General features: G+C 49.6%; 1 protein-coding gene across 7 annotated transcripts in view; it reads right to left on the bottom strand.

Moving 5' to 3' along the window:
- Window positions 1-24,609, bottom strand: part of BAZ1A (bromodomain adjacent to zinc finger domain 1A) — a 122,167-nt gene that overhangs the window by 39,732 nt on the left and 57,826 nt on the right. For 6 of the 7 annotated variants that reach the window (XM_030559300.1, XM_030559298.1, XM_030559295.1 and 3 more), the window contains 6 exons: window positions 9,629-9,767; window positions 9,041-9,187; window positions 4,552-4,647; window positions 4,190-4,414; window positions 1,665-1,830; window positions 1,257-1,370 (listed from right to left, as the gene is read on the bottom strand). In XM_030559300.1, coding sequence (XP_030415160.1) covers window positions 1,257-1,370; window positions 1,665-1,830; window positions 4,190-4,414; window positions 4,552-4,647; window positions 9,041-9,187; window positions 9,629-9,767 — 887 coding nt within the window. The remainder of the gene's footprint in view (window positions 1-1,256; window positions 1,371-1,664; window positions 1,831-4,189; window positions 4,415-4,551; window positions 4,648-9,040; window positions 9,188-9,628; window positions 9,768-24,609) is intronic. The other variant, XM_030559299.1, reaches the window with a different exon arrangement.

The following is a 24,609-nucleotide window of genomic DNA, read 5'->3' as shown; positions in this document are numbered from 1 at the left end:
TATCATCAAAAGTTGCCCTGTGAAGAACTGTAGATGTATTTTTTCCTTTTATTACACTACTTCACTATTCAACAGAAATGACTCTGTATAGACGAACTTCACATCCTAATGTAAGAATATAGACTGGGGGAAGCAGAGGGGATAGAAAATGAACAACCAAACTTTAAAAAAGATATAGGAAATATTTCCTAGAAACCAAAACATTGAGCCATAACCACAGAAATATTATACTAAAGCCTAATCCAGGGCTTAACTATTTTTAAATACCATCCCAAACATTAAAGGCATTTTATAGTTTTAAAACCAGATCCTTGTCGTGTACATCAGCGTAGCTCTACTGAATTCAGCAGAGCTATGCCATTTTTCGCCAGCTGAGGATGTAGCCTTTAGTTTTTATTTTACATGGTTTGCAGTGCCCTCCTAGAAAACTGAAAATACATTTCCCCTACCCAGATTTGTACTATTTACTAAGCACTGATTTTTATAGGGTGGTTATTACACATTATGACTCCAATCTTGCAAATACTTAACATGCTTAACTTTAGAGCATACAAGTAGCAGTTCATGAGACTATGCAAATATCTAAAGTTAAGCCTATAGATACATTTTTGCATGATTAGACTCCTGAAAAATACAATTTAGTGTCTTAAGAAAAGCATACTTATGCAGCAGCACATGCACAAGTCTTGCTTATGGAAATACAGGGTTCTATCAGTGTAAAAACCTCAGATCTATGGAGATAATCTAGAATAGCATGCTGGCTAAGAATCAAATATTTATTTTATAGTTCAAACAAGTTGTGGACTTGATGCAGAAATTATTGAATGAGGTACTCTGTACTCCTACGTAACACTGGTGAAAGTAATCATCATAATGGTCCCTTCTGCCTTTAAAAATCTATGACGAGCTACAGTCACCCAAGTTAGTAAATTAGAAAATCAAATACTAACGTTACCCTCGCAAACTGCTACTGTCAGCCACCATGGCTTTACTTGCTTATAGAAAAAATATCTGTATTCAACAACCCTTTTCTATTATTTTAAAAAGAAAATGGTATTGTTTTATACAATCATTTTTCCTTCTGTTTCTGTAATCAACATTAAGGACCAGATTTCCCAGTGGGTATAAACTGGCATAGTTCCACTTAAGTAAAAAAGATTTACACTGCCTTAGGCTCTGTTCCTATATACCAAAAACAACCATTTTGTAAAGCAGGCTCAAAATTGCATTTATCATATTAGAATAACTGATCTGACCCAACAGACACTTCTGCAGCAGGATTCCTTTGCTCCTCTTCCTTCAGCTTCTCCTGTTTCTCCTTCATCTTTTGTTCTTGTTCTTTTAATCTTTCTTCCTTCCTCTTACGTATCCTAAGGATAGGGGGAATATAAAAAAAAAAAGCAATTAACATATAAAGAAAGTGCCTAATTTAATCTGGTTATGTCCCTTTCCTCTATAATAAGCACCGCAGGATGAAAATGCTAATTTAAGGGCAGGAACTCATCTTTGTACAATGCCTAGCACAACAGGGCTTCAATCCTGATTGAGGCCTTAGGCGGCTGGCATGATACAAAAAACAGTAATTGTTACTTCAGATCCAGCAGCTAAGTTTTTGATGTAAAGGAGTCCCACCTAGTTTTATCTTGGTTATGTTCACTTCTTACCTTGCTGCTGCTGCTTCTCTTTCTTTGCGATGTTGTTCTGCCTTTAACTCTCTGAATTCCTGTTTTGCCTGTCGTAATACATCAACAGAGTCCTCAATGAAATCTCGAGTGGAGACGAGAGTCAGAAGCTTCCCGCAGAGGGCATGAAGAATCTTCATCTTTTCCCCTGATAAAATTCACGTTAATGGTTTATGCTTCATTATAAAAGATGCAGAAGTATTTTTTATATAGTGAGTTTCAGGCCCAAGATAGCTTCTCAACTGAAGTTATGATTTTTTACTTCTGCAGTCTACTAAACTAAGAACTGTGATCACTGCACAAATGAATTTCCAGTGTGAATTTTTCAGCTACATGTTATCCTAGAAAAGTATTACATAGGTATTTTTAGCAGTACAAAAAGGTAGAAAGTATTTAGTTTTGGAAGAAAGACAGACATCCATTAAGATTTATATTGTTTGAATTTCACACTGGGAAAAACTGATAATATGAAAGAAAAAAATATCTCAAAAACACAGAAGCTATCACTACCATACCTTAAATTAAAGTCTCATTTGAAATGTTTAACACACCTGGGAAATGATTTATTAATCAGGATGCAATTTATGTCTTAAATATTATGTATCTTGTACCAGACAAAAGGAAATAGCAATTTAAAAAATAAATAAAATAAATCTGCAAGCGTGAGGATACCAACTTAAAGCTAGTATGAGCAGTGACATAACTTCCAAACTAACATTATTCATTCACCTTGTGATCAAAAGCATATGTGACAATATCTGGCAAGAACATTACCCAGACAGGACATTTTCTCCCAGGAGAAAGTCACAGGTTACACCAATGACAAAGCACTAATCTGAAGGTAGTAAACATGAGGCTCTAAACAAACATGGACATTTTACGAGTTAGGTGAGCTGTGAAGCAGAATTATTGTTTTAAATCTTTTTTCCTGGGTAATTGGGTTTATAGCACAACATATGGCATATTTTTGCAGATATCCTAAAACTTATTTTAGGTTCTGCTGTATCTATCTTAAAATATACATATTCTGTTTTACTAATTTGAAGTAAACCTTGGGATTGGGTGGAAGGGAAGGGAGTGGACAGAGAAATTCTGACTCATGCTTTCAAAGGGAACCTTGCCTCTGTCCTTTCAGGGACACATACAAACTGCATATATGTTTGTCTTGTTGCTGGGTATAGACACAGAAAGGGGCTGTGGCCATTATGTCTATGAACCATGTCAGAAAGTATGTTGTCGGCACAAAACAGAGGGGGCAACCTAAAAATAGCAGGTTTATAGTTTTGCTCTGTGGATCAATGAAGAGAATTCATTGGATGAGATCACTCTTGGAATGTCTACACAACAAGCCATGTGGCTTCAGGACCTACTGACATTCTGTCTTTCAGGCAGAAATGTATAGATTTGATGTACACTGAGACAAATTCAAGATACTATATATCCATCTTTATGCAGTCGCTTAGCTTGAAATCTGGAAAATGCCATTTTCCAAAGGATCAAAGATTCTCCTGGCTATCAAATCTGAAGATAGTCCACTTGACGGACTCTAGTTATTCAGTAACTGTATTCTTTTTATTTCTTTCCTCCACAGAGCCATGCCCTTGAGATAGTCTCTCAAAGAATGCCATATGTTACGGAAGATGGGAGCAACTGGTTTTGAAACACATATAAGCTGACCCAGCCAAAAACATGTATATTTGCATCCAAGTACAAGCACTAATGCACACAGGATGTGTGAAACAAGAGGCAACTGACATTTTACAAAACAGAAATTTCTTGAAATAGACACTTCTATTAGTGTCAACATAACTACCAACTGAGAAATGCAGTAGAGCAGACAAAGTTCCAATTTATTTCAGTGGGAAACAAGAAGTTCTGAGACTTCATCATGTGCCCTATTACTTAAGTGGGAATTTCTGGATTCCTTATTCTTATAAATCACGAGTGTCAAAAAATCATGAACAGAGGGAAGCCTACTCCAGAGTGCAAAAAGTAGGAAAAAGGGAATCTGTGTGTCCAGTATCTTGAGGCATTTTAGAAACAAAAGTAGCTTTAAAAATTGCTTATGGCCAATTAAGTTTGTATACCTTAGTAGTATAGCTGTTATAAGAAAAAATATTCACAGAAGCATACTGCACTTGAGAATTTCTGGACTGACAATCCTGGAGATGGAGGTCCTCTACTTAACTACAGAATAGACAGCAACAGTGTAAGCTGCCCAGCCACTGCCCCGCCTGAACTCTGACCCGAATGGAATGCTTTTAAGAATGAAAGGGTAATTTTATTTCCACACCCATTCAATCCTTGACCTATAACGGTTCCAACTGGGGTGACAGTTTTTTTGACATGGATACCTCTCCCCAAAAACTGAAGTGAGACTGCCAATTTGTTTTACACAGGACAAATGGTTGTTAAATAACTTTTGGTCCCTGGGCTATATTTAAAATTGGCCCACTAGAGAATGGCTTTGAAACATCTTAAACATGACATTCATTTTGTTTTATTACCTGGTGACAAATCATACACTGAAGTACTTGAGAGTTTCTTCAGCAGACCAGGATTACTCAATCTCAGCTCCATGCAAGCATCATCCGTAGCATCAAAACCTCCTCGTTTTTGGTAACGATACTTTGCATTTGCTGATGTTACATCAGCGCCTGATGCTAAGATGTGAAGTCTGAGAATCTCAGAAAGAGTGCAGCTGTCGAGATCCAAATTTTTCAAATTGCAGCCTACAGTTAATAACAGTGAGAAGTTATTTTGCATTGAGACCAACAATATATACCAAGCAATGTAAAATGTGCTTTTTTAAAAAATACAGAGCAAGATAAAACACATAAATGAAACAAAAAATGAAACCCACACATACCCTGATGTAACTGGGGCCATGCAGCTGCCAAAGTTGCAACTGCAAACAGTGCAGATTTTGTGGGGTCTGCATCTTCATCCAAAGCCTCTGTTAAATCTTTAAGGAAATAAACACTTTATTCTAATGCAAAATTAAAACTTGGATTTTTGGGGGAAGAGAGAAAAGACCTTTTAAAATAGTGCAAAGACAAAGAAAATGGCATGACATTCACAGAAACTTCAACGTATTCAAGACTTAGGCTATGTCTACAGTACCGCTGTAAGTCGACCTAAGTTACGCAACTCCAGCTATGTGAACAACATAGTTGGAGTTGATGTAGCTTAGGTCAACTTACCTTACTGTTCTCGTTCCGGGTGCAGTACCAGGGTCGACCAGAGAACGCTCTGCGGTTAATTTAGCAGGTCTTCAATAGACCCACTAAATTGACCCCCGGGTGCATCGATCACTGGAGCGTCAATCCAGCAGTAGTGTAGACATAGCCTTAGTTCAACAAACAAGTTAAAATATATGCTGCCTAATGTCCACCTAAGCAGTATGTACACTAAAGACATGCAACATTCACTAAAAGCCGTTCTCACAATGCGCAAGCGACTAAAGTTGCTAAAGCGCTGACATGGAGCAAACATGCACACTGGAGACAGAGGGAAGGAAATGGAATGGAATACCAGGGAATACCCTTGAAAGAGAAAAATTCACAAAATCAAACTCCATCCTATCCTGCATAGTCCAGCAATTTAATCATTATTGCCTTATTACCATTTTTTTTTATGAAGAACTATCAAAATTTTTTTTTACACTTTGGATGCTAGCATCCATCACTATTTTTTTTTAATCAGATTTTTATATAGAAATTTACACATTCCACACAAATATGATCAGAATGGTAATCCATTAAAAGCAAGCCAAATGTAAACAAACACTACACAGCAGCAGCAAAAACAGCTCATCCATGGGGAGGCAAACTGAATTCCCTCTTCTTAAACAAAGTTTCCTTGGCACTTACAGGTAGGTTCTCCAGAGGGTTGAAAGAGTTGGGTCAGCCTTGCACACTAGTTCAACAACTTTACCCTATTCAAATCCAAGTTATTATGAAGTGTTACGGTCACCAAGTTAACAGGCAAAGGAGCTATAGGTCCAAATTGAACAAGACTGCATAAATAGTGGATTTACAACTATGAAAGAACAACATTCTTGCATCACGATTAATGCTGTCTGAAAGCTTTTACCCAGATATTATGAAGTGGACATATATCACTTTTCCACATGTCTTACATAAAACTCCAATTCTGAAAAAAATAAACACTTTTTTGTTAGTCTCTAAGGTGCCATAAGACCTCCTGTTCTTTTCACTTTTCTTGGGTGTTTTCTCTAAGTGTTGCCTGCTTTTCAAATCCAGCATGTTTTAGAAAGTAGAACAAACTGCTCACTGCTACAAATGTCCTTGGCTAGCGTGACAGAGGAGAAGCTGTACAAGAATGTCTAATTCTTCTATGAAAGAGAGATAAGTTGTCTGAACAAGAGCAGCAAGAAATGAAAGTTCAGAGGCTCCAAGTGAAAGTAGTAGTAAACAAGTAGCACTATCTGCAGTCCCACAACAGATGGCCAATTAGAAGTAAAATGGTGTTTTTGCAATAGCGAGCCCTGCAAACTCTTAACTGCAATCTGAAAGTCAAGCTGGATTATTTCTATTTCACACATCACCAACAATAATTTAGTTAAAACTATTCTGCTGACGTAGGAGACAACAAAATCCAGCTCATTTTCTCCTAGCTGTGTTGGCCCTGCATTGCTACCAGGAGTTAAAAATGTAGTTTATTCAGTAAAATAAGCAGTTAGTTTTAATAAAACAGCATCCAAATGTGCTAGATGCTGTACAAACACCTAGGAGACCAGCCCTGAGACTCTAAATACACACAGAGAGCAGACTTTGTTACATAAAAATGCTGCCATTTTTAATATACAGTCACCTTGCAGATGAGGACTACGTTTTAAGGACTAAACTGTGACTGACAGTTGCATGGGTGTGAAAGGGTCATAAGACTCACAGAGTCTTCCTGTCTGTCTTAAATCTGTCACATAGGGGCCAGGCACACTCAAGTCATTGTTCTGACCTGAGTGCAAGAACTAAGTAGAGCAAGTGCCTATAGCCAACTCTGGGGAAGCAGGGCCAAGTAGGGCCATGGCTTCCCGTCCCTACTAGTCAGCAAGTTTGGCAGGCCAAAGGGGTACACATACTGAACCCTGCTTCATGAGCAGGGCAATAGTTGCTCTCCCTGTCTACACTAAGAAGCTCTGGGGTGGCACAGTGCTTTCTGGGGCCTCTCATTTCAGTAGCTAGTGCTCTTATACGTGATTTCCTGATCCAGGTATCTCCTATGAACACACTCTCCTGGAAGCTAACAAACAAGAGGGATTTCTCTGTTAGAATGAGGTGTTACAGCATAATAGATGCTTCAGTTTATTATTTTAAAATCGTACACCAACTACTGGTTTGTGGGTTTTGTCAATAAAAGACAATAAAAGGACCAAAGATACAGGGAGATTTTCCTACCTGTAATACAGGTTTCTATGATTTGGCATTTGACAATCTAGATCACTGAGATTATTTCTACAGCAGAAGGAATCTTATTGGCATACACACCAAATTTTTTTAGTAAAAAAGGGAAGCACCAGAGAAGGGAGTCAGCTTATGAACAGGTATAGAGAGGGAGAGGTGGGACACAGCCCCTCCCCCCAACAGAGGGAACAAGGAGAAGCAGCACAGCCAGCAGAGAAGAGGCTGGCAGGCTGCAGCCCTGCTGCTCAGTCCCACCCCCCAGAGCAGGCTGTGGCCATGCCCCCCAGCCCAGCCCGCTGGAACATGCTGCGGCCATGCCGCCCCGCCTGGCTGCTGGAGAACGCTGCAGCCGCGCTGCCCAGCCTGCCAGAGCAGCTCTAGCCAGGTCAGAGACATCCTTCCCTGGCCTTCCCCAGGTAAGGTGGGAAGAGATGAGATAGGGAGAGAGTGCAGGGGTCCCAGGCTAGGGCTGGGGTCATGTGGGGGGGTGGTTACTCCCCTGACTTGCAGCTTCTCCCACCCCCAAATTTCCCCATCGGTTGCTGTCCTGGCCCGTCAGTAAGCAACTGGCGCGCTGGAACACTTTGATTACTTAGGTAAACCTCTGTGCCTGCGGACGCTCAAGGTAAACAGACCTCAGCCAGCCAGCAACTCATCCTGATGGCCTGGGAGCCAAAAAGTTTGCTGACCCCTGAATTATAGGGTTGGCTTATGAACGGGTTATAAAAATTTTCCATTTTTACTTATCCATCTTTGGGGGGGGAGGGGTGTCAGCTTATAAGTGAACCAGCTTATGATCGAGTATATACAGTACATGCTTTCTCTGCTAAGAACTCTCCTTAGAGACTAGAAATTATTTTCTTTCAAGCAACTTTAAATGTTCTTCATTTGCTCCCTATTTTAAAAATAATTGGGATAACACAGCACTATCAATATTAAAGGAATATGGTCAGTTTATGTCCAATTCTACTTCTTTCCAATCCCCATCAAAACATAGAGGTTTAAATTAACACTGTGGTAGAAAGAAAGATTAAAGCAGTCTGATTAGATTTTAACATTCTGATGCCTGGCCAGATTCTGCAAGCCCTCCCTGTGACTTCAGGAAGTGTTCTGTGGGCAGAGAACATTCCAGGAACAGGCTCATAGTGTTCCCAACCCAGATACTACAGCATTGCTCCAGTGCACGAAAACTCAAAACTGAAACTATTAGAGATAAAGACCTGTATATTGGACTTGTTGACAGCTTAAAATAAGAACTTCCTTTTGATGTTAGCAGTTACAAGATCAATTTTCATGCCTCTCAAAAGATTGCTCCTGCAATCTAAGAATTGAGCCCAGAGGCAAAGGTAGCTAAATCTATGAAGTGTCCTCCTAATTTAAGGAAATGGTGGCCCCCTGATATCCAGGAGTGTGCATACATAGTTAGTACTTGCTTTCAAAGGAAGTGAGTACTGAATTTCCAGTTAGATAATATTATTTGGGTCTCTAATTTCAAGTGGGGGAGGGGGGGAAAATCAGGCTTGAGTCAAAGACAATTTGCAACTACAGATGAAGGCTAGCGTGATGGCTCAGGAGCATGTCTATTCTCCCAACCTGCAGGAGAAATATCTAGCATTGCTGAAAGAGTGAGAAAAGAAGGGGACAGAGGGAAACATTGAAGTTTTCAACACAAACTGCTAAACGCCTAGTGTGCTTTGCTGGGTATAACAATGTGAAAAGCTTGCTTTTTTTAAGGAACTTATTTCTCCCCTCTTCTCCCCCCTCCCCTCCATTTGCAGCTATAGCTGCATTTAAAAAACAGAAAACAAAACCACGTTTATATCTTGCCATACATAAAATAAAGAATGGTAATATAAACAAAGTTTATGCAGTTTGGTTTTAAAGTTAATTACACTGGAATTTCAGTTTTCAATAGTAAAGTTAAGGTCTAACCTTTGGTCTCAGCATCAGCTATTTGATCTTTGGCCACTTCCTCTTCCTCTTCTGCCATTGCCTGGAAAATGGCAGTCAGGAAGAAAAAGAGCAATTCACATAGTGGGCCTTCACTATCATTTCCTGCAAGAGCTTCTTCTAACACTTCTGTGAATAAAATTTAAGAGGTGTCACTTTTGTCACAGTACTGTAAGAGCAAATATGAAGTGAAGAATTAAATTATTTTTCCATAGGTAATAGACAAATAGGTGTACAACAAATTAATGTGTTAGAGGAAAATATTTTTAGGGGTTGCTGGAAAAAGGAAGTGTTGACAAACAATGCTCATTTGTTAACACATTAATATTAAAGTGTGAGTCTAAGAAATTCAAGAAAAAGATATTTGTAAAACAGCAGACTAAACCCTACTATATTAGAAGTCACGTAAATTTCAGAGCTCCCACCACAAGCTGATTGAGAAAAACTAAACTGGAGAGTAGTTCAAGAGTTCATTTTAATGTAAACAAATTCTGCAACTATCATAAATGCACACATGAGATATATGGGAGAACAACATAAATGAAAGCACATCACCAAATGATAACTTGCCTAGAGTAAGTCCTTCTGGAAACTCATCTTGAAGATCAAAAAGTTCCCCAAATGCATGAAGGAATTCTAAGACCATCAGAGCATCACCAAATATCTCAGGAGGCAGTCTCGTCTTCACTGGAGTTGGAACTGGAAGTTCCTGCAACACAAAGGAAACAACCCAATACTTCATTGCATTTCAGCAGAATACACAAGTACTTAACAGACACACAATGTTTGCTACTATCAAGGTGAGTGGTATAAATTTGGCATCAGTAAATCCTTTATACACCTTACAGAGCTATTATTAATAATAATACTGCAAGATCTTGCAGTAGGATTGTTATTAAAGCTATAGTGCAATCAAACTTTCAATGGCATATAGCTCAAAGGTAAATCCTTAAATGTATAGTTTAGCTAACCTAATGAATCTAAGTGTATTTTAGTCTCTTGTTCTAAACCAGGGTGTGGATTAGAGTTAGTTATTCCAAGAATTCCAATTGCCAGTTTCTCCCCTTCAAACCATTTCCTCCTCACAGATTTTATAGGATCTCAATCTGCAGAATTGTCCATGTCAGCAAAATAAATAAATTAAATAAAATAAAAAATGCTCTCAGACTACTCAGTAAGATTTACAAAAAATATGACAAGAATTCCAAATCAGGATGGCCAGGGCCGGTCTAGTGAATTAGTATGTGCCTAGCATTTGTCATACGGTGGAACCTCAGAGTTACGAATAAAAGACGGTTACTCACCTTTGTAACTGTTGTTCTTCGAGATGTGTTGCTCATATCCATTCCAGTTAGGTGTACGCGCCGCGCGTGCACATTCGTCGGAAAACTTTTACCCTAGCAACTCAGTGGGCCGGCAGGTCGCCCCCTAGAGTGGCGCCACCATGGCGCTCCATATATACTCCTGCCGGCCCACCCGCTCCTCAGTTCCTTCTTGCCGGCTACTCCGACAGTGGGGAAGGAGGGCGGGTGCGGAATGGATATGAGCAACACATCTCGAAGAACAACAGTTACAAAGGTGAGTAACCGTCTTTTCTTCTTCGAGTGATTGCTCATATCCATTCCAGTTAGGTGAATCCCAAGCCTTACAAAGGCGGTGGGGTCGGAGTGAAATGTGGCAGAATAAAACTGCCGAGCCAGAGGCTACAGCCTCTCTTGACTGCTGAACCAGGGCATACTGCGAAGCAAAGGTAAGGACCGAGGACCAATGGAGCTTCGCGACAGGTCTCGTGGGTAGAAACACGAGCCAGCAAGGCGGCAGATGAAGCCTGAGCCCTGGTAGAATGCACGGTGATGTGGCTTGGGGAAATATGAGCCAAATCAGAACAAGTGGGGATGTCCGCCATCACCCAAGATGAGATCCTCTGAGAGGAAAACAAGCAAGCCCTCCCTTTGGCCCGCTACCGGGCCAGAGCTGGGGCACCTTAGGAAATGATTCTGTCAGCACAACATAATGCGAGCACTCCACAGATGTCCAAGGAGTGCAACGGTTATGCCCATTGCGTTGAGCTGTGGGTAACATGAAAGGCCAAAACACCTTAGGGAGGAAAGCCGGGTGCGGTCACAACTGCACCTTGTCTTTGTGGAACCTTCGTAAGAGCTCTGATCTCAGAGACCCGTCTGGCCAAGACTAGGTTGAGGCCCCAGGGCGGGGCTGGGCGGCGCACCCGAGGGTGCAAGCGCTCCAAGCCCTTGAGGGACCTCGAACCCATAGAGCGTGGGACACTGAACGTCCATCTTAGCCTGCTGGAAGGTAGGGACGGCTGCTGAGAGTATCCTCAGCGATGATACCGCCAGATCCTGCCGCTGAAGGCCAGAGGCAGGCCAAATAGAGGGGAGCGAGACCTCAGCAGGAGCAAGATCGAGCGTACTGCAGCTGTAAAGGAAACGCTTCCACCTGGCTCGGTACGTTGACCAGGTGGAAGGCTGCCTGTCACCCCAACTCAGGTACGCAGGAGCCACCGTGAGGCGAAGAGGCTGCAGGTCCGAGTGACGAAGCCTGTCATTGCCCTGAGTGATGAGGTCTGGGCTGACAGGCCGAGCAACGTGGTATGTCAGTGCTGCCTGGACCACTCTGGAGTGATCATGATGACGCACGCTCCGCCCCTGCGGAATTTGAGCAGGACGTAACGAACCAGTGGGAACAGCGGGAAGGCATAATGCAGTTGGCCGTTCCACGGTATCAGGAATGCGTCCAAGATCGATTCCGAGGAGAGACCTTGGAAGGAGAACACCTGGCATTTCCTGCACTCGCGATGAGCGAACAGGTCTGTGTGAGGAACCATTTCCACTTCCGGAAAGCGGGACGCCTCACATGGGGCAGAGTGATGACTCGTAAGACAGGAAAGACCTGCTGAGTCAAAGAGATAAGACGTTCCGAACGCCTGGGAGAAAGGACGTCACCAGCTCCATCGAGCGGGCCATGCAAAAGACCCGGAAATGGATGGCCTCCTGACAAAAAAAGGGGGGAGGACTATGTCCCCCCTGAATGCTTATGAAGCACCTGGCCATTGTGTTGGTTGTAAACACCGAGATACAACGGCCTCGCAGCTGCCGCTGGAACCCCTGGCATGCCAGGCGGACTACTCTGATTTTTGGGGCATTAATGAGGAATGCCAGCTCCCTAGAAGACCGAAGGCCTTAAGCTCGGAGGTGACCATGAGCACTCGAGCAGAGAGATGATGCGTCCGCCGTCAGGGGCAGTGAGGGCTGGGGCGGATGAAACCGCATCCTGTCCACACCAAGGAGGGGGTTAGCCACCACTCTAGGGAGCCTAAGGCGTTCGAGGGAACGGTGACTACCATGACCATTGGCTCCCTGTCCAAGCGGTACGCCGAGGTGGGCCAGACTTGGAGAGGACGGAGGCGGAGCTTGGTGTGTTTGGTTACAAACTTGCGGGCAACCATGGACCCAGGAGACTGAGACAAGAACGAGCTGAGGTCGTTGGGAAAGCCTTCAGACCTCAGATGATTGATGCCATCGCCTAAAACCGCAGTTGCGATAAGCAGGCTCCGGCTAGGTAGGAGACCAAGATAGCCCCTAGGAAGCCCAACCTCTGCGTGGGAACCAGAGTGGATTGCTCTATAGTAATCATCAGGCCTTGATCTGTGAATAAGACCGTGACGATGCCCACGGCTGAGTGGGTTGTGTGTCAGAGTCTCCTCGGATAAGCGAATCGTCCCAATACGGAAAAACGCATATCCGACATAGCTACGGTAGGCGGCGACTATGGCCGTAAGCCGGGAGTATTCACCGCTGGCTATAAAGCGGAGGCATCTCCCGTGCGAAGGGAAGATGGCATTGCTAAAGTACGCGTCCTTCCTATCCAGGGCGGCATAGTAGCCCCCAGGAGGCAAGGATGGAATAATGGTTCCCAGGGATACCATGCAGAACTTCAACCTTATCCCCAACCGGTTGAGTCCATGCAGGACCAGGGAGGTCTGCGACCTGTGTTCGAGTGGGGAACTAGGGCATAACGGGAGTAAAACCCCTAGCCCCTTTCGTCCGCTGAAGGGGGACAGGGCTGGAGCAATTTAAAGGTGGTACCTATGCTCCATCGTGCGCAGGACCCAGCGATCTAAAAGTAACTGGGGCCATGCCAGGAGAAAGCGGGATCAGGATCCCGTCCTGCGACTGGTACACCGCCCTCCGACGAACCTTGGAAGGTCCGTCTTTGGTCCCAGTGGTAATTGCGAGGGACCTCGACTCTGGCTTTTTAGGGGGCCTGACGTTTGTCTGCGACCACCTTGGCCTTGCCGTTTTCCAGAGTTCTGCCTCTGGCTAGGCACAGAGTATGGCGGCTGGGGCCATAAAGGCCTGCGTTTGGTCGCAAGCGTATACACGCTGAGACGCATTAGGACCCTATTGTCCAGCAGGCTTCGCAGTCTGGGGCTGTCTCTGCCGCGAAGATGCCTTTACCAACAAAGGGTAAATTCTTTCCCCCGTCCTCCAAGACGGCAGCGAACTCTAGGTGGGAGGTTCGAGGGAGAAACTCCTCCACCCAGGTGCTATAATTATCGCAGCTAAGCAAGGCTTGTTGCTTTGCTACCCAGAGGCGCAGGGCCCCTGCAGAGTACACCTTGCATTCGCCAAGGCTCTTTCTGCTTCGGGGCTGGCGCCCGCTGGCCATGACATCAGGATCATGGTCCTGAGCATAAAATCTGCGCATATGGGATGACACAGATGCGTGTCCGGATGGTCATGGAGGTACTAAAAGAAGGCACGGGCCGAGTCTCTGACTCACTCGGATCTTGCCCAACTCGGCACCGGGGACCGGCATCGGGAGGCGTATCGGTACCTGGAACGAGATCCAGACCCGCAACCAGAACGGTGTCGGGAGGTCGACCGAGATCTCGAGGCTCGGAGAAGAGCTACAGGAGTCAAGGTACCTGCCCCGGTGTCAGATGTCGGAACGGTGCCGATAGCGGGTCGGCGAACGGGATACCGACCGGTGCAGCGAGTGTGACCAGTACCGAGGAAAACAGTACCGGGACTGCCAGTGGTGTCCGGCGTGCCGACAGGACTTGGAGTGTCTGCGGGACCGTGATCATGGACGGTGCCGCTCTGCTGTACTGACAGGGGACAGTCCCTTGAAGAGACTGTATTACCCGTACCGGCGGTGCCCGGGTCAGGCAGCACTGACTCTGTCATGGCACTGAGAGCCCTCGCCGTTGGTAACATCTCCGGCGTGCAGGGAACAGCAGGCTCAACCACAGTGCGTACTGGGGAGCTGTCAGGCACCGGATTCGACGGCCCTCGTGGGGCCGGGATCCACGGTACCGAGGTCATCAGAGCTTCGGTAGGTGCCGGTGCCGGGCGAACCGAGTTAGATAAGCTGTCTGGCTGCGGTGCCGTCAGCACTGAAGCAGCGGGAGTAAGACGCTCAACCACGGCGCGTGCCGGGGAGCCGTCGGGCACCGGATTCGATAGCCCTTGTGGGACTGGAATCGACGGTGCCGATAGAAGCAGCCGGAACAGGAGCTCAACCACGGCGCGTGCCTGGGAGCCGTCAGGCACCGGATTCTACGGCCCTTGCGGGACCGGGATCGACGGTGCCGACGTCATCGGTGCCGCAGCAGGTGTCGGTGCCGGGCGATCCGACTTAGACTAGCTCTCTGACCGCGGTGCCGTTGGCACGGAAGCAGCCGGAGCATTAGCTCGACCACGGCGCGTGCTGGGGAGCCGTCAGGCACCGGATACTACGGCCCTTGCGGGACCGGGATCGACGGTGCCGACGTCATCGGTGCCGCAGCAGGTGTCGGTGCCGGGCGATCCGACGTAGACGAGCTCTCTGGCTGCGGTGCCGTTGGCACGGAAGCAGCAGGAGCAATACGCTCAACCACGGCGCGTGCCGGGGAGCCGTCAGGCACCGGATTCTACGGCCCGTGTGGGACCGGGATCGACGGTGCCGACGCCATCGGTGCCGCAGCAGGTGTCGGTGCCGGGCGATCCGACGTAGACGAGCCCTCTGGCTGCGGTGCCGCTGGCACGGAAGCAGCAGGAGCAATACGCTCAACCACGGCGCGTGCCGGGGAGCCGTCAGGCACCGGATTCTACGGCCCGTGTGGGACCGGGATCGACGGTGCCGACGCCATCGGTGCCGCAGCAGGTGTCGGTGCCGGGCGATCCGACGTAGACGAGCCCTCTGGCTGCGGTGCCGCTGGCACGGAAGCAGCAGGAGCAATACGCTCAACCACGGCGCGTGCCGGGGAGCCGTCAGGCACCGGATTCTACGGCCCTTGTGGGACCGGGATCGACGGTGACGTCATCGGTGCCGTAGCAGGTGTCGGCGCCGGGCGATCCGACTAGACGAGCTCTCTGGCTGCGGTGCCGCTGGCACGGAAGCAGCAGGAGCAATACGCTCAACCACGGCGCGTGCCGGGGAGCCGTCAGGCACCGGATTCTACGGCCCTCGTGGGACCGGGATCGACGGTGCCGACGTCGTCGGTGCCGGGCGAGCCATCTTAGACGAGCTGTCTAGCTGTGGTGCAGCTGGCCCAGAAGCAGCAGGAGCAGTAAGCTCTACCACGGCGCGAGCCGGGGAGCTGCCAGGCAGCGGATTCCCTGGTCCTGGGGGACTGGAATCGACGGAGCCGAAGTCATCGGTGCCTCTGCAGGTGACGGTGCCGGATAACGCAACTGAGGCGAGCTCTCTGGCTGCGATGCAGGTGGCACGGAAGTAGCGGGAGCAGGGGGCTCAACCACGGCGCGTGCCGGGGAGCCGCCAGGCACCAGCAGGAATCGTAGACTCTCTCGACCTCGGAAGAAGGGAGCGGTGCCGAGTCGACATCGGTGCCGGCGACGGTCGGTGCCGAAAGGCCTTGGTGGTACCGGCGGGGTCCGGTGCCGAGGAGGCGCTTCTGCCCGCCGCTTGAACATCGCTCCGCGCCCAAGGTGGAGGGGCAAGTGAAAGTCCCGCACCTTTTTGTTCTCGGCTTAAAAGCCTTGCAAATGGGGCACTTATCTGTCAAGTGTGATTCCCTGAGGCACTTCAACAGGAGTCATGTAGATCTCTCTTCGGCCGCGGCTTCTGGCAAGCCGGGCCCCTTTTTAAAACCCGGTGAGCCATGCATGGCTCCGGCATTGGGCTCATGGAAGGGGCTACTTCCTGAACCCCGCTAACTAAACTAACCATACAAATATATATATAAAAGTGTTATAACTGCATAATTATATACGAGAAAACGAGTAGCTAGGGAAGTGGAGGTCAGCTAAGCCGCGCTCCACTGTTCCAACGACCGACACGGGCGGTAAGAAGGAACTGAGGAGCGGGTGGGCCGGCAGGAGTATATATGGAGCGCCATGGTGGCGCCACTCTAGGGGGCGACCTGCCGGCCCACTGAGTTGCTAGGGTAAAAGTTTTCCGACGAATGTGCACGCGCGGCGCGTACACCTAACTGGAATGGATATGAGCAATCACTCGAAGAAGAACCTCCATTCCCCAGCTTTCACAACTCTGAACAAAACGTTATGATTGTTCTTTCAAAAGTTTACAACTTAAGAGTGACTTAATACAGCTTTGAAATTTTACTATGCAGAAGAAAAATGCTGTTCCCCCTCACCCTTTTTAAGTAGGGTATTTTTAACAGTAGTGTACTATTTGCTTTTTTTTCCTTTTCTTTTTTTTGGGGGGGATGTGTCTCTCTGCTGCTGCCTGATGGTGTACTTTCGGCTCCGAATGGGGCGTGTGGTTGACTGGTCAATTCGTAACGCTGGTGTTCTACTGCATTTGCTTTGCCAATGAGGACATATGGCTGGAGGTGTTTTAGATTGGCTTGATCTTGACCACATAAAGAGAGGTATAACCAACCTTTCACAATGATCGCATCTGACTTTTGATTTATGGTTTTAAGTAGAGACATTTGCAAAAATATGCAAGATTTGTTTCTAGGTAGGTAGTCAGAGTCAAAAATTAATGAAGAATGGCTCCTCGCCAGGATACAGGGAATCCAGAAACAAAGCTCAAAAAATTGATGGATGGTTATGTTCATGCTTAAAGTAGCTCATAATATTTCTGAGTGAGGTTCAGATTCTTTAGGAAGGGTGGAATCTAAGGACAGGTACATAAAAGTCATTCACAGATGGATAAGAGATAGCCAGCATTTTAGCTGTTCTATGCCAAAGAAAATACACAGCAGCCAAGCAGAACTAGGACCCAACCTGTAAGCCTGAGTTCACAGATATTTCAGATGCAGACCACTATCTTTTCTCTAAGGCCATGGCTACACTGGCGCGTTACAGCGCTGCAACTTTCACACTCAGGGATGTGAAAAAAAACACACCCCTGAGCGCTGCAAGATACAGCACTGTAAAGCCTCAGTGTAATCAGGGCAGCAGCACTGAGAGCGCGGCTCCCAGCGCTGCACGCTACACCCGTAGAGGATGTGGAGTATGTGCAGCGCTGTCAGAGCTCTCTCCCAGCGCTGGCGCTGCGACCACACTCAAAACTTCAAAGTGCTGCCGTGGCAGCGTTTTGAAGTGCAAGTGTAGCCATACCCTAAGATAAGTCTTGATGTGGTAGACTGTGTCTAGAGACACCATTGACAGATCTGTTAATCCATCTTGAACCATGACAGGGTCATCTTTTACCTCAATTAAGCAACTCCTGTTCTCTTTCTCCCCACATCTCATTTTGCCTTTTCAAGTATATGCAAAACGCTGCTGCTAACTTCCTCTTGCTGATCTGATCACACCATTCTCCTCCTCTGGCTTCCTCCCTCCTTTCATATGCAACTCAAAATTTTTCATTCTCACCTTCAGATCCCTGCACAATTCCATACCTTGGTGCATTCTCAGCTCTCATTTCCACTATACCCCTCTCCTTATATGCTTATACACTTCGTTCACATCCTTACTTAATACCCTTTTCTATTATCCTCCCCTCATCTTTGTAGCACTCTTTCTTGCTTTTGCCTGTATTTGGGACAATCTCCCTATTCCTGTGCTTCTGAGTATTCTCTTTTCGTTCAGCCCTCCTGCCCCACATCAAGATTAAGCATTATAAAGAAAGTGCATGTAAAGATAAATTAATCAATCACTCAAACTAAATCTTCTGTGTGATGTTGCATTCTGTATGATTTTAAGAAAATATGCTAATGAGTGTGAATATAATGTAACTAGAATATGCTTCATGCAAAAGGTCTCTTGTAAAAGACGGTTACTCACCTTTGTAACTGTTGTTCTTCGAGATGTGTTGCTCACATCCATTCCAGTTAGGTGTACGCGCCGCGCGTGCACGTTCGTCGGAAACCTTTTTACCCTAGCAACTCCAGCGGGCCGGCAGGTCGCCCCCTGGAGTGGCGCCGCCATGGCGCTCTATATATACCCCTGCCGGCCAGCCCGCTCCTCAGTTCCTTCTTGCCGGCTACTCCGACAGTGGGGAAGGAGGGCGGGTGCGGAATGGATGTGAGCAACACATCTCGAAGAACAACAGTTACAAAGGTGAGTAACCGTCTTTTCTTCTTCGAGTGATTGCTCACATCCATTCCAGTTAGGTGACTCCCAAGCCATACCTAGGCGGTGGGGTCGGAGTGAGAAGTCGCGGCATGGAGCACTGCAGTTCCGAAGGCCGCATCCTCTCTCGACTGCTGGACCAGGGCGTAGTGGGCAGCAAAGGTGTGGACCGATGACCAGGTCGCTGCCCGACAGATTTCCTGGATGGGCACACGGGCGAGGAAAGCCAGCGACGACGCCTGCGCTCTGGTAGAATGCGCAGTCACACGGCCCGTAGGGATATGGGCCAAGTCATAATAGGTCCTGATGCAGGACGTTACCCAAGAGGATAACCTCTGGGAGGAGATAGGAAGCCCTTTCATGCGGTCCGCTACTGCTACCAAAAGCTGGGGGGATTTGCGGAAGGGCTTGGTCCTCTCCACGTAGAACGCGAGAGCCCTACGGACATCAAGCGAGTGGAGCTGCTGCTCCCTGCCTGAGGAGTGAGGTTTCGGGAAAAAAAACGGGAGGAATATCTCTTGGTTGACGTGGAAGGCTGAGACCACCTTGGGGAGAAAGGCAGGGTGTGGTCTCAGCTGCACCTTGTCCTTGTGGAAGACCGTATATGGGGGGTCTACCACAAGAGCCCGGAGTTCCGACACCCGTCTAGCTGAGGTGATAGCTACTAGAAAGGCAGTCTTCCAAGAGAGGTAAAGCAGGGAGCAAGTAGCTAACGGCTCAAAGGGGGGCCCCATGAGCCGGGACAAAACCAGGTTAAGATCCCAGGTTGGAGCAGGGGGACGGACGTTAGGGAATAAACGTTCCAGCCCCTTAAGGAATCTAGACACCGTTGGGTGAGAAAAAACAGAGCGACCATCCGCACCCGGGTGAAAGGTGGAGATAGCTGCTAGGTGGACTCGCAAAGACGATATGGCCAGACCTTGCCCTTTGAGGGACCAAATGTAGTCTAAGATGTTGGTTACCGAAACTTCCATAGGGCGGAGATTTCTCTCCACGCACCAACAGGAGAAGCGCTTCCACTTGGCCGAATATGTCGCTCTTGTGGACGGTTTCCTGCTGCTCAAGAGCACCTCCCTCACTGGCGTGGAGCAGCGCAGCTCAGAGCCCATCAGCCACGCAGGAGCCACGCCGCTAGGTGCAGCGACTGCAGGTCTGGGTGACAGAGGGTCCCGTGTTCCTGGGTAATCAGGTCCGGAAGAAGGGGCAGGGGAACTGGGTCGGCTACGGACAGGTCCAGCATCATGGTGTACCAGTGCTGCCTGGGCCATGCCGGGGCCACCATGATCACGTGAGCCCTGTCCCTGCGCACCTTCAGCAGGAGCCTGTGGACCAGAGGGAACGGGGGAAACGCATAGTACAGGTGGGTCGACCACTGGATGAGGAAGGCATCCGCTATCGACCCGGGCTCCCTGCCCTGAAAGGAACAGAACGCTTGGCACTTCCTGTTCCCCTTGGACGCGAAGAGGTCCACCCGGGGATAACCCCACCTCCGGAAAATGGAGAGGGCGACGTCCGGGCGAAGGGACCACTCGTGTGACAGGAAGGATCTGCTCAATCGATCCGCCAGCGTGTTCCGTACTCCGGGGAGGAAGGAAGCCGTGAGGTGAATGGAGTGGGCTACACAAAAGTCCCAGAGTCGTATCGCCTCGTGGCACAGGGAGGAGGATCTGGTGCCGCCCTGCTTGTTGATACAGTACATGGTCGTCGTGTTGTCGGTAAACACCGCGACACAACGACCCTGAAGCTGATGACAGAACGTTTGACAAGCAAGGCGGACCGCTCTCAACTCCCGCATGTTGATGTGTAGTCCCACCTCCTCCTGGGACCACAGGCCCTGCGTCCTCAGGGTCCCTAGGTGGGCCCCCCAGCCTAGATCTGAGGCATCCGTTGTTAGGGACACCAAGGGCTGAGGGGGGTGGAAAGGGAGACCCGCACATAACACGGACTGGTCTAGCCACCAGCCGAGAGAATCTAATACCCTCTGGGGGATTGTGACTAACATGTCTAGTGGCTGCCTTGTCGGCCTGTAATGATTGATGAGCCACAACTGGAGGGGCCTCATGCGGAGCCGTGCGTAATCGGTCACAAAGGTGCAAGCCGCCATGTGGCCTAACAGGGTTAGACATGTCCGCACTGACATCAATGGGGCTGTCCGCAAACGCTGAACGATCGCCGACATGGTCTGGAACCGCTGCAGAGGCAGCAAGGCCCTGCCTACAGTGGCGTCCAGGACGGCCCCGATGAACTCCACCCTCTGTGTGGGAATCAGGGTGGACTTGTCTGCGTTTACCAAGAGGCCCAGACTTGCGAACATGCCGGTGATCACGCGGACATGGCTGTAGACTTGTTGTTCCGACGTGCCCCGAATCAACCAATCGTCCAGATAAGGAAACACGTGGACACGATTGCGCCGAAGATGCGCCACAACAACTGCCATGCATTTTGTAAACACTCTCGGGGCCGTGGACAGGCCAAATGGGAGGACTGCAAATTGATAATGAAGAGGCCCCACAACGAAGCGGAGGAAGCGTCTGTGGCATGGCCAAATGGCAATGTGAAAATACGCGTCCTGCATGTCGAGGGCGGCGTACCAGTCTCCCGGATCCAGGGATGGGATAATAGTCCCCAGGGATACCATGCGGAACTTCAACTTCACCAGGTATTTGTTGAGCTCTCGCAGGTCGAGGATAGGCCTGAGGCTTCCCTTGGCCTTGGGGATCAGAAAGTAGCGGGAATAAAACCCCTTGCCTTTCTCGTTTTCCGGAACCGCCTCTATAGCTCCTTTGCTGAGGAGCGTCTGCACCTCCTGCCGAAGGAATTGCTCGTGAGAGGGGTCCCCGAAGAGGGACGAGGAAGGGGGGCGGGAAGGAGGAAATGAAACAAACTGCAGGCGGTATCCCGTCCGCACCGTGCTTAAGACCCAGCGGTCCGATGTTATTTGGGACCACGCCGGGAAGAAAAACGAAAGGCGGTTGGAAAACGGGGGGGAAGGATCCATTAGGGAAACTGTTACTGCGCCCTCGGGCGCACCTTCAAAATGAAGGCTTAGGTCCAGGCGGGGGCTTAGAGGAGCCTTGGTTCTGCCCCGCTTGGTTCCCCGAATGCCTGCGCCTTCCATTCCTGCCGCGGCGCCTGTTAAGGTCCTCCCGCTGGCGGAACTGGGAATACGGCCTGCGCTGTTGTTGATGCTGTGGCCGGAAGGGTCTACGCTGCGTCACGGGAGTGTGCATCCCGAGGGACCGCATAATGACTCGGTTATCTTTCAGACTCTTGAGTCTGGGGTCTGTCTTTTCAGAGAACAAGCCCTGGCCCTCGAAAGGAAGGTCCTGTAAAGTATGCTGGAGCTCCGGCGGAAGGCCGGAAACCTGCAGCCAGGAGATGCGACGCATCGTTACTCCCGACGCGAGGGTGCGGGCAGCCGAGTCTGCAGCGTCCAAAGAGGCTTGCAAGGCCGTGCGTGCGACCTTCTTGCCTTCATCCGAGATGGCCGCCCACTCTTGGCGAGCATCTTGTGGCAGCAGCTCCTTAAATTTGTCTGCTGCCACCCAGGAATTGAAGGCGTATCTGCTCAGCAGGGCTTGCTGGTTGGAGACCCTGAGCTGCAGCGCCCCAGCCGAGTACACCTTACGGCCGAGGAGGTCCATCCGCCTGGCTTCTCTGGATTTGGGGGCTGGAGCCTCCTGGCCATGACGCTCTCTATCATTCACGGATTGAACCACCAGGGAACCCGGTGTCGGGTGCACATGGAGGTACTCATAGCCTTTAGAAGGGGCCATGTACTTCCTCTCGACGCCCTTCGCAGTAGGGGGGATGGAGGCCGGAGACTGCCAGATGGTGTTGGCGTTGGCCTGGATGGTTCGTATGAAGGGCAGGGCGACCCTGGTGGGAGCATCAGATGAGAGGATGGTAACAATTGGATCCTCTATCTCCGAGACCTCCTCGGCTTGCAGACTCAGATTTTGAGCTAATCGCCTGAGGAGGTCTTGGTGCGCCCTGAGATCCAGCGGGGGGGGGGGGCTGTTGGAGGAGGTACCAGCCACCGCTTCATCCGGGGAGGAGGGTGAGGAGACCCCAGGCAAGAGAGTGTCTAACTGTGGGTCTTCCTCAGCCCTCGCCTCTGCCTCAGGAGCCAAAGCGGAGTCTTGTTGCTTGGACCCTTCCTCCCCATCCGGGGAGGGAGGGGGGCGAGACATCGAGGCTTCAGGAGCCCTACGCTCCGCAGTCGCCGGCCTAGCAGGGAGCTGTTGGGGGCCCTGGGCCTGATGGTATGCCCAGGGTGTCCAGAATCCCCATTGTTGCGGGCCTTGGTCCTGCTGCGGCGGATCACTGAACAGCGCCGCCTGCCGGTCGGTGCCCAGCGCATATCCGTTGTCCGTTTGCGAGGATACGGACGGCTGTCTAGAGGGCCATGGTGGGGCCGACCCTGGATGGTAAGGGTCTGCGCGGGTCGGCACGGAGGATCGTCTCGGTGCCGGGGACCGGTGCCGGGAGTCATATCGGTGCCGGGATCGGGACCGGGTTCTGTCACGGTGCCGGGATCTGGATCGGTCCCGGGCGCCGCTTCGGTGCCGGGATCGGGACCTGCCACCAGCTCGGTGCCGGGAGGTCGACCGGGACCGGGACCTGCCACCAGCTCGGTGCCGGAAGGTCGACCGGTGCGGCGAGTAACGTCGGGACCTGCTCCTGGAATCGCGGTGCCGGTATCGGCGGCTGGAGTCTGACCGCGATCGTCTTGATGTCGACCGGTGCCGCGAGTGCGACCGGTACCGCTGAGGGGAGCGGTGCCGGGACTGCGAGCGGCGGTGGGATCTGGAGCGACCATGACGTCGGGACCTGGATCGTGAACGAGAGTCCCGAGACGGTGCCGACATCATGGGCTTGCCTCTGGACACGACCTGCACCGGAGGTACCGGGGGTGGCAGCCGAGTGGGCTCAGTCAGGGCTATTAGGTCCCGAGCCGAGGCGAAGGTCTCCGGTGTGGATGGGACCACTATCTCAACCCCAGATCTCATGGGGGAGCTCGGCAGCACCGGACTCGACGGACCCGCCGGGCCCGGAGTCGACGGTGCCGGTGGCGCCGCGGCCGATGTCGAGGCCGGGCGCTCTAGCCGGGTCTGCCTGGCCGGAGTAGTGGACTTCGACGGCCTTGGCTCTGTCTCCGGTGCCGGAGAAGGTCGGCGCCGGGGAGTCTTCTCTGTGCCGGTGCGACCCGGTGCCGGCGCCGAGATCACGGCCTGCGAAGCCGTCGGGTCAAGTGCCGCCTCCATAAGAAGAGTTCGGAGTCTTTGATCCCTCTCCTTCTTTGTCCTTGGCTTAAAAGCCTTGCAGATGCGGCACTTGTCGGATCTGTGCGATTCCCCCAGGCACTTCAGGCACGCTTCGTGGGGATCGCTGGTAGGCATGGGCTTCTTGCAGGCCGCACACTGCTTGAAGCCCGGCGAAACAGGCATGAGCCTGGCGCCGGGTGCCGGGAAGGGCTAAGCCCCCGGCGAAGAACTATTTACAAACTACTTAACTTAACTACTATTTAACAATCTAATTAACAACTACGATAGTACTAGAGATAAACGATAGATAACTAGGAGAGCTAGGGACGTGGAGGACAGCTATGCCGCGCTCCACAGTTCCAACGACCGACACGGCGGTAAGAAGGAACTGAGGAGCGGGCGGGCCGGCAGGGGTATATATAGAGCGCCATGGCGGCGCCACTCCAGGGGGCGACCTGCCGGCCCGCTGGAGTTGCTAGGGTAAAAAGGTTTCCGACGAACGTGCACGCGCAGCGCGTACACCTAACTGGAATGGATGTGAGCAATCACTCGAAGAAGAAGGTATCGTTACAAAGTTTGTAATCTACTGAGTGTGGTCATCCTATTTGTATGTATGTATCATTCTTGTATCTGAAACTAGAAATATGAAATAACTCTGAGGGCCTATTGTAATTATGCGAAGTGTGGGCCATTAATGGTGGTTTGAAATCTTGATGGCTCCCATTAACCAGGACAATTGACTGTGGATGGCTCTGCTTGCTTGCAGGGCCTC

Source organism: Gopherus evgoodei, chromosome 4, assembly GCF_007399415.2.
Source record: "Gopherus evgoodei ecotype Sinaloan lineage chromosome 4, rGopEvg1_v1.p, whole genome shotgun sequence".
NCBI lineage: Eukaryota > Metazoa > Chordata > Testudines > Testudinidae > Gopherus > Gopherus evgoodei.
Note: the sequence above shows the minus strand (reverse complement) of the source record. Positions and strands in the feature narration are given on the sequence as shown.